Source organism: Thamnophis sirtalis, unplaced genomic scaffold (genome assembly GCF_051295495.1).
Source record: "Thamnophis sirtalis isolate CommonGarterSnake01/CBP01778 unplaced genomic scaffold, rThaSir2_p1.2 scaffold_2, whole genome shotgun sequence".
Lineage (NCBI taxonomy): Eukaryota > Metazoa > Chordata > Lepidosauria > Squamata > Natricidae > Thamnophis > Thamnophis sirtalis.
The window spans coordinates 90893788-90906440 of NW_028261382.1; the positions used below are offsets into that span (position 1 = coordinate 90893788).

The window sequence follows — 12653 nt, forward strand, 5'->3', positions numbered from 1 at the left end:
TCTTCCATGGTTTACACTTCTCACATTTCCATATTCAAGCTGTATGCAGTTGACCTTCTCTCAGTATTAGTATCTTCAAGAGCTAAGATTGTCTTGTGAGCTTGAACTTTCCATAGAATTGCTTCCACAACTACTCCTTAAAGTTATGTAACTTTTTCTAGTAATTAAAGGAGCTTCTTTTGAGAGGGTTCCCGTTATTTATCATCCAAACTATTTCCTTATAGCTCCCTTGACAGCAGCTGAGCAATGGTTGCTGAACTTCTCATAGTGCTGGAACTAGCTTTAAAGATTTATCTTTAAAGAGCCGAGGTGGCGCAGTGGTTAGGGTGCAGTACTGCAGGCCACTTCAGCTGACTGTTATCTGCAGTTCAGCGGTTCTAATCTCACCAGCTCAAGGTTGACTCAGCCTTCCATCCTTCCGAAGTGGGTGAAACGAGGACCCAGACTGTGGGGGTGATATGCTGACTCTGTAAACCGCTTAGAGAGGGCTGAAAGCTATTGCTATCTGTCTGTCTGTCTAACATTATTTGTAAATTGCCCCCAATTCTAATGTCCTCTGGAGAGCAAACAGCAGACCACAGAAAATCCAAAGACAGACAATAGCAATAGCAATAGCAGTAGACTTATATACCGCTTCATAGGCCTTTCAGGCCTCTCTAAGCGGTTTACAGAGAGTCAGCATATTGCCCCCAACAATCTGGGTCCTCATTTTACCCACCTCGGAAGGATGGAAGGCTGAGTCAACCCTGAGCCGGTGAGATTTGAACCGCTGAACTGCTGATCTAGCAGTAGCCTGCAGTGCTGCATTTAACCACTGCGCCACCTTGGGAGATTGATGGAATCAAGAAAGACAGTTCTAAAACATTTACCGTGGTGGATACCCACATTCACCTAGGGCCAAAGTCTTAGTGAAATGTTACAGTTTTTCACCTGCTTGCAAAATGCAAGGGGGCTTTGGGAAAAATGTATTTCAGGGTGAGGGTCTAGCACAGAGCAGCAGCCCTGGCCTTCAGTACGTCTTAAAGCGGGAGGGGGAATTCTCAGCAGCTTCTCTGTAGATCGGACTGGATGGACTCATTCAATCCTGGCAAGACGGTGCCTGAACACCTTGAAGCTCAATCTTCCTAAAACCATTTTCCAAGTTTGTGGTTCAGAGCTGAGAAATCAAGACTTCATGCCAATGTTTGTAAAGCATGTGCTATTGTGAACTTTAATTTAACTGTAACACTGAAATGTAATACGTGTGCATGGTATAGAAAGGATTGCAAGCAAAAAAAGAATCAAAGGTAAACTAATTAAGGTGAATAAAGATAGTCGGTTAGCTAATATGTATTAATAATGGAAGGTGAAATGATTATGCCAGGTTATGAACAAGAAAAACATTAGTTCAGAAAGCTATTAGAGGAGGGGGGGGGAAATGGAGGGAAAAGATGGAAATACACCTAATAATATATAGTTAAAATCATAAAATAAAATAGGGGCGCTTAATGATGTAAAAGTATGTAACAGCATTATGAGAATAGCGGGAAATTTGAATCAGTCTTGCACTGCGCCCAAAAACGAGCTTGTTACAGGAGGAGGGGAAACAAATGGAATTCGTATAAAGGTATACCTCTAAAAGAAAAACTAGCAATTTTTCTTTGAGAATACAATTATTAATGCCATTGATATTAAATGGGGTTTGCTAAAAGGCGGAAATACACCATGTAAAATAGAGAATGGAAGGACGATAAAGAGAGGGAAAGAGAGAGAAAGGAGACAGGAGAGGGAAATAGAAGGGAGGGAAAGAGTAGGAGAGCGGGAAGGTGTGGAAAGAGAGGAGAGGGAGAGAGCAAGGGGAAGTAGAGAAGAGAGAGAGAGGGTAGAGGAAAGAAAGAAGGTAGGGAGGAGAAGAGAAGAAGAGGAGGAGAGCTGAAGATGAAATAGACCAATAATATGGTGCATGGAAAGCAGAAGAGCAAATAAAAATTGAAGAGACTTAATGGCAAAAGGAATTGATATTGAATACTCAAAAAATGCTTGTTAAGATGTACTGGTATACTTTGGATTATATTATATGTATCATTAAAATATATAAAAAAAACTTTTGACAAAGAAAAAAGAAGACTTCGCGCCAGACTAAGAGAAACAGTAAATTTAGGTTGATCTCCATGTATGGACTGCTGACTATATTTTGACCTAACTGAGAAAGATGTCCACAATCCAAGCTGATATTCTTATCATCCGATAATAACATTCCTTCTTTCTACTTCTGCACAGACCAAGATGGTGCAACACATTCGCAAGAAGCACCCGGAATATCCTCAGATCCCAACGAACACAATACACGTGCCACTCACAACCGCAGTAATTAGTGCCACTCCCACTGTCCTAACTGCTGACAGCACTTCAGGGGAGACCGTTGTGGTAAGAATTCAGGGATGTTCAGTATTTGGAAGATAGTGTCCAATAAAATAGCCAGAAAAGGCCAACAGATTTGGGTTTTTTCCCCACCTTTAGATACTAGGATGCAGTGGTGGGATTCAGCCAGTTCGCACCTATCCGGGAGAACCGGTTGTTAACTTTCTAAGCAGTTGGGAGAACCGGTTGTTGGAAGAAATCTCCTTTTGTTTTTTTCCACTTTGCAGGGCTAATTCTGTAAGGAAGGCAGGAAGGAAACATTCTGGTGTTGTTTCTAGCCTAATCTTTATTGCCCTGCTTACAGAAACTGCCTCTCGGGTTAACCCTCATTACCTTATTCAGGTTAATGTCAGGGTTCCAAATAACTTCCAAAATTAAATCAGAGTCCAATGCAAAGTATTGCTCAAAGTTCCAATTTATGAAGAGAGACATGTTGGCACATTTGGGAAAACCCGAATCTGAAGCTTCCTGGTTTTCCCCACCCAGTTGAAAGTTCATGATCTTGCCCCCACACCCACAAGTCCACCCTATGGTCCAATCTCCTACTGCCCTGCTGGCAGTTCCACCCATTCAGTTCCGGTCAGGTGCAGAGGTGCAGAGACAAAGGATGACCTTGGATTCTAGAAAGGAATTTTATTTTGACAACATCACATTCTACTCCTTATTATTCCCCTCCCAATTCCCCACTAATGAAACAGCATAGTAGAATAGAAGATTAGTGTGGCAGGCCAAAGATCTCAAAAATAACCGGCTGCAGGCCTGACAATTACATAGTAATAGCTAAGGCAAAGCGCCCATCGACCTGAGAGATGTTGAGTTGGCCACGCCCACCCAGTCACATGACCACTGAGCCCCGCCTACTCAGCCGGTCATTAGTGCAGAGAACCGGTTGTTACGTTTTTGACTCCCACCACTGCTAGGATGTATATATACAATTTAAACAAGGGATGTCAAACTCAAGGCCTGGGGTGCGGATCCGTCCCATGGGATACTTAGATCTGGTGCCGCCCTGGAAACAGTGAAGGATTGGCCCGCAGTGCCTCTGCCAGAGAAAACGGATCTAGGGAGAGCCACAGGCAGCCCTTGTGAGCTATGTTTTGCTGGCAGAGGGTTGCAGGAGGCTGTCGCAGCCGAAAACGGAGCACAGGAGCCCATTTTCGCTGGCAGTGATGTCGAGCTGGCCACTCCCACCCCAGCCATTCCCCCCGCCCCAAGATCAAACACAACCCTGATGCAGCCCTAAATGAAATCAAGTTTGACACTCCTGATTTAAACTATATAACAATCTCCCTTTCCCCGTTTTCCCTCTCGTAAAGACATCGGATCTGTTGACTCAAGCCATGACGGAGCTGTCCCAGACTCTGACCACTGACTACCGAACCTCGCAGGGTGATTTTCCACGCATTCAGTATATTCCTGTATCGCAATCCGCAGCTGGCTTGCAACAACCCCAACACATACAGTTGCAGGTTGTACAAGTGGCTCAGGTGAGTGGTGTTTGAGTTGCGTTTGGATTTCCTAGAAGGCAGAGGACCGGCTTGTGGCAGCTAAGGGCGCTGAGCATCTCAGGAAGCTAAATAACAAAGGAATAGCAGTTATTCCCAGGAAGAACATCAAAGGGTCTAACCGGGATCTGGGTGGGGCAAGGCAAGATTAGATTAAATCCAACCAGGACACAAACAGGGACAGTTTCTAAGTAGCAATCCGTATTACAAAAGGTGTTCTGTGAATTGAGAACTCCTTAGCAAGAGTCTGCGAAGACATCCAGGTGATGGTTGTCCCAAAGGTGCTTTTTTTCAGGAGGCAACTGGAACTTCCTTGTTTTTCTCTGAAAACGTTTCACTTCTCTTCCGAGAAGCTTCTTCAGCTCTGGGTGGATGGTGGGGAATGGAAGGATTTACACTCCTTGCAGACAGCTGGTCCATTTGCGTCCTTTTAGAGAGTTGTTGAGGCCACTTAGAGGTTTATCTGTGTCCTCAGGGTCACCTGAGTGGTGCAAATGGCTGTGGAGCCTTTTTGGAACTTGCTGAAAGGACTAGAGATAGATTATTTATTTATTTATTTATAAAATTTATAGGCCGCCCAATCCCGAAGGACTCCGGGCGGCTTACAAAACGAGGAAAAGAAATAATAATTTTTTTAAAAAACGACAGAATTAAAATCACAACATGCATTCCATCTGATCAGGGCTGGACCTCAACAATGAGGTCAACAGCCCCAGGCCTGCCGGAATAGCCAGGTTTTAACAGCTTTTCTGAAGGCCATGAGAGTGGGCAAGGTCCGGATCTCTGGGGGTAGCTCATTCCAAAGGGTCGGAGCAGCCACAGAGAAGGCTCTCCTCCGGGGAGCCGCCAGCCGACATTGTCTGTCTGACGGCATCTGAAGGAGGCCCAATCTGTGGGATCTCACCGACCGTAGGTATGATATCGTATCCCTCCACCTCTGGTGAGAGAGGACTGTTTAATTTCGACACAGATGGCTTCTTTGTATCGTCTTTCAAACCAGCGGTTCTCTCTGTCCAAAATGTGGACTTCGCTGTCTTCAAAAGAGTGGACTTTGTATTTTACATGCAGATGGACTGCTGAATCTTGTCCAGATGTGTTTGTTCTCCTATATGCTGTGCCATGCTTCTTAGAAGAGATCCCAAAAGTGGAAGCCCAGCCTTTGAGAATATAAAACTGTTCCCTGCCATTGAGTGATGGTTTATCCTCTGTCATGTGGGTTACACCTGGAAAGCAGGTGTTGGGCACAAAACTGCTTCTTCTTGATCTTCTGGGCAATTCATCCCAAGAGAACTGAACTTTTGCAGAAAGAACTGTACTGGTTGACTTTTAAGACTTGTACCACTGAGACCGCAATTCTAAAGTCAACTTGGACATAACATGTTTCCTCCTGATCCCTAGGCTACCTCACCTCATCAGACCCAACATTCCACTGTAGATGTTGGCCAACTACATGACCCTCAGTCATACACCCAGCATGCTATCCAGGTACAGCATATCCAGGTCACCGAACCAACCTCTGCAGCCCCATCGTCTTCACAGGTAGGCCATGCAGTTGTTTTATAATATGTGCATGCTCTTCTAAGATGCATGGACAGCTTCAGGTAGCAAATAAGATGGTTCCTTAAAGGTAAACCACTTAAGAGAGGACTGTAAAGCACCGTGAAGCAGTATATAAGTCTAAGTGTTATTGCTACCAGTGGAATAGCCCAAAGTCCTGCGCACAGATTTTTATTTTGGAGATAGCAATGGCAATAACATTTAGTGCTTTACAGCCCTCTCTGGGGAGTTTACAGAGTTAGCACTGTCTGGGTCCTCATTTTACCAATCTCAGAAGGATGGATGGCTGAGTCAACCTTGAGCTGGTCAGGATCGAACTGCTGGCAGTCGGCAGAAATAGCCTGCAATACGGCATTCTAACCACTGTGCCACCATAACATTAAAATGTTATTTTTACATTTCGATAAAATGCAGAACCTTGACCCTAGGTCAGTGAGGTCTAACCATTTTGTCCTTGCGTGTCAAAATCGTGCTCGCGTGGTGCCCACACCCATAATGCAACGTGCCCCGCCACCCTGTGTATGTGTGCAGCCCCCACCCCTGCACATGCGTGCAACGCAGTGGTGGGTTTCAAATTTTTTTAGAACCTCTTCTGTAGGTGTGGCCTGCTTTGTGGGAGTGGCTTGCCGGCCATGTAACTGGGTGGGAGTGGCCTGGCAATCATGTGACTGGGTAGGCGTGATGGCGAACCTGTGGCACAGGTGCCACATGTGGCACGCGGAGCCCTCTGCGGGCATGCAAGCCATCGCCCAACTCAGCTCCACTGTGCGTGCGCCTCCCGCCAGCCAGGATCTAAACCGCTTTTTTAGAAATACTCTAGCCAACTATTTGGATGTTCTTCCATGCACTGGCTTTGATCACTTGAAGTTATCTTGATTAGAAATGAAATGCTTTCTTTGGGCTTTGTAGTTTTATTTTCCAATCACTCTTTTTAACAGAAGAGCATGAAACGAAATGCTGTAAATGAGTGAATTGGGCCATTCTTGGTAATTGATCGAAATGCTCTGTGTGTACGAGTGAGAGATGGGAATTTTAGACCAGTAACAAGTAAGTTCAGTTCTTCGGTTCCTGGAATGCCTTTTCCTTTGTTACTCCAGGTGGGCAGCCAGCCCTTAAGTCCTTCCCAACCAACTCAGCAGGAGCTCAGCCCATCCCAGATACAGACAACTCCCTCCGGGCAAAGTCAATCACAGGCAGGTTCTTCAGTCCAGCAAGCCTACCTTCCCAACACCTGGAACTCTTTCCGCACTTATCGTACGTATCAAATATGCTTAGTGACGTTCTTTTGCCTCTCTGTATAAACCACTTAACACCCTCATTCCCGGGGGTGAAATCCAACAGGTTCTGGAGAACCGGTAGCAGAAATTTTCAGTAGTTTGGAGAGAACTGGCAGTGGAAGTTTTAAGTAGTTTGGAGAACTGGCAAATGCCAGTGGTTCAGTGGCTAAGATGCTGATCTTGTCGATCAGAAAGGTCGGCAGTTCAGGGGGGTTGAATCCCTAGCACCTCATAACGGAGTGAGCTCCCGTTACTTGTCCCAGCTTCTGCCAACCTAGCAGTTCTGGCTGGCCCCAGAGTGAGGTGGGAATGGAGATTTTGCAGTATCCTTCCCCTGCCATGCCCACCAAGCCACGCCCACCAAGCCACGCCACACCCACCAAGCCACGCCCACAAAAAAGTTTGAATTTCACCACCGCTCATTCCCAATTTCTGAGCTATGATTTGATTGAAGTATTGTTGAAGACATCCGAAGAGAAACGAAACCTCTCAAGTTCCTTGATATTTTGAGGCAAGATTTCCTTTTTCCAGCTTTGGGCCCCACCCACCTCGCATATTCACTCCTCTGATCCATGGGGCAATTTCGGAGTGGCACAGTGTAGCCTAGAGGCGGCGCTCATGCCTCACAAGCAGGAGGTTGTGAATTCGAACCTAGAGAGGCAGATGTTTTTCTCTCTCGGCACAATGAGAATATATCTGCTGAATAAAACTCCGCATTGGTGACATGAATGGCATCCGGCCAGTAAACGCTCAGTTCCGTTCAGTTGCACAGACTCCACCCTGCAAGGGATTATGGGGTCATTAAAAGGGGAAGAGGAGGATCCATGGGGAAATTTTGCATTTAATTACGCAAATACACATGCTGACCTTATTCAACTCTCTATTCTGGGAGTTGAAGTCGACAGGTTTTAAAGTTGCCAAGATTGGACACCTCTGTTTTAGCATGTCAATCATCTCTTGTTAGAGATCATGAACGGGATTCTCTCATCTTTCCCCCACTCCAGCCTCCGAGATTCAGATGATGACTATCCCCCAGGGCCAGTATGTGATTGCAGAGGCAGCTGTGGGTCCTCCTGTCACAACGGTAACTACAGGACAAGTCAAAGCAGTTTCCCAGGTAAGCAAAAGAGAAGCCGTGACTGAGATGATTAAATATGCCAAGGCTTTTGAATATGAATAGTTTGGAAAGAAAGGGATGCGGTGGCTCAGTGGCTAAGATGCTGAGCTTGTCGATCAGAAAGGTTGACAGTTCAGGGGGGTTGAATCTCTAGCGCCGCATAACAGAGTGAGCTCCTGTTACTTGTCTCAGCTTCTGCCAACCTAGCAGTTCGAAAGCACGTAAAAAATGCAAGTAGAAAAATAGGAGCCACCTTTAGTGGGAAGGTAACAGGGTTCCGTGGATCTTCGGCATTTGAGCCGAGGAGGCGCAGTGGTTAGAGTGCAGCACTGCAGGCCACTTCAGCTGACTGCAGTTCTGCAGTTCGGCTGTTCAAATCTCACTGGCTCAAGGTTGACTCAGCCTTCCATCCTTCCGAGGTGGGTGAAATGAGGACCCAGACTGTGGGGGCGATATGCTGACTCTGTAAACCGCTTAGAGAGGGCTGAAAGCCCTATGAAGCGGTATATAAGTCTAACTGCTATTGCTATTTAGTCATGCTGGCCACATGACCACCAAGATGTCTTTGAACAGTGCTGGCTCTTCCGCTTTGATAAGGAGATGAGCACTGCCCCCTAGTGTTGGGAACCTCTAGCACATATGCATGAGGGGAACCTTTACCTATGGTTTGGAAATTGGCATAAGAGTATTTTCAAGCTGCCCAGAATTGCTGAGAGTGGCACATACATTTAAGAAATAAAATAAAACATTGGAAACGTGTCTTCTGTTCCAAATCAGGGTTGGTCAAAGAATTTATTTCAAAGCGCCTGCTTTATTGAATTATTTGGAGCCATAATTGATAAACGAGCATTTTCATTATTATGGCATACAGGTTAGCCTCGACTTACAACCGTAATTGAGCCCAAAAGTTCTGCTGCTAAGCGAGAATAATTGTTAAGTGAATTTTGTCCCATTTTACCACCTCTCTTGCCGCAGTTGCTAAGTGAATCAATGCAGTTATTAAGTTAATAATATGGTTATTAAGTTAATAACATGGCTTTCAGATTGACTTTGCTCGTAAAAGAAGGTCGTAAAAGGGAATCACATGAACCTGTGACATTGCAACCATCGTAAATACGAGTCAGTTGCCAAGTGTCTGAATTTTTATCACATGCTGCAATGGTCATAAGTGTGAAAAATGGTCATAACTCACTTTTTTGAGTGCTGTTGTTCAACTTTGAACTGTCACCAAATGGATGGCTGTAAGTCAAGGATTACCTGTACTAATTGAAGGCTTTAAAAAAAAGGAAATGCTTATGTATAAAGGTAAAGATTCCCCTCGCACATATGTCCTAGCAGTTCCCAACTCTAGGGGGCGCTGCTCATCTCCGTTTCAAAGCCGAAAAGCCAGCGCTCTCCAAAGATGTCTCCGTGGTCATCTGGCCAGCACAACTAAACGTCGAAGGCGCACAGAACACTGTTCCCTTCCCACCAAAGGTGGTTCCTATTTTTCTACTTGCATTTTTTACGTGCTTTCAAACTGCTAGGTTGGCAGAAGCTGGGACAATTAACGGGAGCTCATTCCGTTACGCGGCGCTAGGGATTCGAACCGCCGAACTTTCTGATCGACAAGCTTAGCCACTGAGCCACCATGTCCTATACGTTTGTATAACGAGAGTGAATTTATGCGGGTTTCTTTTTCCCCCTCCTCTAGACGCATTATGTCATTGCTGAAAGTCAGCCCGAACTGGAAGTCAAGCCAAGCCTGTCTCTTTCCAGTGGCGTGGAAGTCGATTTGTCTCAGACACCCGTCCACGCCGACTCTTTGGACTCGCAAACGGCCAGCGAGCAGCAAACGACACAATACATCATTACGGCCACCAGCAACACCAACGGGGTCGGCGACCTGCACATCGAAAAGGCATGAACTCGGTTTGCAGCAACGAGGGACGTTTGAAACCTTCATCCCAAATCGCGAAGAGCATCTTGGGCAAAAGTTTATTTGTACACCTTGAAGTTCTACCTTCTATCCTACAAGCCGAGGCTTTGCAGAGTTTCAGATCTAAATGAAACCCGGGCAAGACATTTCAGGGCGCCACCGTTCTCCTGGACCCCGTGAACAAAAAAAAAGGACACTGAGCCTCTTCTAGACCTCTCCCCTAATTGATTCCCCCCCTCCCCCCATTGTGGACCGATTTTCAGCAGTTAGCTGAGCACAAAACCATTGGCAGAGTCTTATCTCTCCCGTACATTTCAGTTGCTTACATTTCTTTCGGCGTTATGATATATTTTTCTCCTCCCCAAGTTGCCTGTGAAAGAAGAGAACACGCAGCTGTTGAAAGGGAGAATAAAATAAAAACGCGTGGCCTGGAACCAAGACTCGATTACAAGCCATTCGTTCCTGACTTTTGTATGACGGAGAAGACAGTGAAACTGTGAAGCTGTGCAGGAGCAGTTAAATTATTAAGAATTAGATTGTTGGTATGGTTGGGATACCCCCTGTTTACATAACCATCTGCACTGCCCAAATATTTGTTCCTAAGGAGGGTAAAGGAAACCAACCCTAATGAAATCAGAGGAGTATGAAGAACGCACACGGGGTCTGAGACTTTTGTGTCTTTGATTGTGTTGTCTTTATGAAACAGGGATCCTTCCTTTTCTCCTCAAAACCAATAAAAAGGCTGGGTGATGGTTTAACCATGTGCGATGCCTTTCATTGTGTTGATTAAGGTTGGGTAGGAGGAGGTGAATGCAGAACAAGCCAAAACTTGTTTCTTAGGCTTGTCCGTTGCTACCCACAAGGACACTCTTTGCTTTAGTGTTAGGAAATAAGGTATGACCTCTTTCCGTTGTGGAGACATTGCTATGCTGCAGCTTCAAATCTTAGCCTTTCTTTCTCTTTCTTTCTTTCTTTCTTTCTTTCTTTCTTTCTCTTTTTCTCTTTCTTTCTCTTTTTCTCTTTCTTTCTCTTTCTTTTTCTTTCTTTCTCTTTCCTTCCACCCTCACTCCCTCCCTTCTCCTCTTGCTTATCAGATGTGGTATTCAGTAGGTTCTGACCAGTTCTGGAGAACCGGTAGCAGAAATTTTGAGTCTTTCGGAGAACCGGTAAATACCATCTGTGGCTGGCCCCGCCCCCATCTATTCTCTGCCTCCCGTGTCCCAGCTGATCAGGAGGAAATGGGGATTTTACAGTATCCTTCCCCTGCCATGCCCACCAAGCCAAACTCATAGGACCAGTAGTAAAAATTGAATCCCACCACTGCTGCTTATCTACATTTCCTGGTAAAATACATGGGAAAATCCCATTGGGGAAAAATCCATTTAGGGTTAGGGTTAAATCTCCATGAAATCGGAGAGCAAAATGGTTATCACCAATGGATTCAGAGTGCATGGATTTCCTTAGGAGGACACTCGCCCTTCCAGCCTGCCTTATCTATGTTTCCTGGTAAAATAAATGGGATAATGCCATCGGGGAGGGGGGGAGGGCAAATCCATTCAGGATTAGGGTTGGGTCCCTGTGAATTTGGAGAGCAAAACGGGCATTGCCAACGGATTCAGATTATCCATGTTTCCATTTTGCACACTCAAAAAGTTGGGGCCTTTAAGCATACCCATATACTCCGAACCTGTTGCCGATGTCCATTTTGCTCTCTATAGCCAGGTTTATCTAGATTTCCTGGTAAATGTCTTGGGAAAATCACATTGGTGGGTCAACCCACTAAGGATTAGGTCTCTGAATTCACAGGGAATCTCTCGTCAGTGCTGTAATAACTACTGAACCCAAAACAACCACATCAATTCCCTCTTGATGAGAGTCACATTCTAGTTTAATACCAACCTTCAAAGCAACTAAAGGCCAAACAAGGAATAATGGATGAAAACTAATCAAAGGGGATTCAACTTAGAAATAGGAATAATTTTCTGACAGTGAGAACCATCATCCAATGGAACAAAAGTTGCCTTCAGAAGTTGTGGCATCACTGGAGGCTTTCAAGAAGAGACTGGACTGCCTTTTGTCAGAAATGGTGTAGGGTCTCCGTTATACTCTACTATTATTCTATTCTATTCTATTCTATCCTGTCCTATCCTATCTTATCCTAATTCTATTTAATTCTATTTGCACTAGCACAACCTGCAAGTCTTGGATAAGCATTGATTTTAGAAGATACGCATCGTGCAAAGCCAGCCAGTTTGATTAGCTCGAGGGAGAGAGAGGGCATGAGTTGGTGGCGCCCAGAAAGTTGGATCAATTCTGGACGTCCGTCAATCAATCGCCCAGTTTGTGCCCCCCCGGGCATCCCTTTCTGTACCAAAAGCTCTGCAAAGCAGCGCGAAAAAAAAAAAAAGCTTTAAAGCTCGCGCCTGCGCAGGGGAGGCCGGCTCACGCGGAAAGGAGAGTCCGGGCATTCGGCACGTCGCGCATGCGCACACTGCGGTGCGGCGAGGACAAGAGGCCTCCGGTGCTCGAGCGCGCATGCGCACTCCGCCACAGCAGGCGCCTGCGACTGGAAAAGCCTCACGGGCTCGAGCGCGCTTGCGCACTCCGCCTTCCGTCCACGCCTCACCTCTCCCCCCCCTCCACTCACTCCCCGTTCCGCGCGTGGCCGCTGCCGCCGCCGCCTTTCCCCGCCGCGACCTGGAAGCGGAATGCGGGAGGCGGGGCCAGGCGGAGGAAGTCCGCGCAGTCGCCGTCGGGCTGCTGAGGTAACCCGGGTCGCAGGGGGGGAGGTGGGATTTGGGGAGGGGTAGATCCGGGAGGGGTGGATTGTGTGGAAGTGGGGGGGGGGGGACACGAAGGTGTTAGACCCGTTCTCGCCC

The 12653-nt window shown here is 46.2% G+C and overlaps 2 protein-coding genes across 2 annotated transcripts in view; both read left to right on the forward strand.

The window, feature by feature from the left end:
• PRDM10 (PR/SET domain 10) overlaps positions 1-10535 on the forward strand; it is a 54563-nt gene extending 44028 nt beyond the window's left edge. The window contains exons 17-22 of the mRNA XM_087706361.1: positions 2260-2406; positions 3717-3887; positions 5304-5444; positions 6560-6716; positions 7744-7856; positions 9550-10535. Of these exons, the coding sequence (XP_087562487.1) occupies positions 2260-2406; positions 3717-3887; positions 5304-5444; positions 6560-6716; positions 7744-7856; positions 9550-9762 (942 nt within the window). The 3' untranslated portion in view covers positions 9763-10535. The remainder of the gene's footprint in view (positions 1-2259; positions 2407-3716; positions 3888-5303; positions 5445-6559; positions 6717-7743; positions 7857-9549) is intronic.
• Positions 10536-12395: 1860 nt separating this feature from the next.
• Positions 12396-12653, forward strand: part of NFRKB (nuclear factor related to kappaB binding protein) — a 32428-nt gene continuing 32170 nt past the window's right edge. Inside the window, exon 1 of the mRNA XM_087706362.1 lies at positions 12396-12539. The gene's annotated coding sequence lies outside the window, so the exon portion shown is untranslated. The remainder of the gene's footprint in view (positions 12540-12653) is intronic.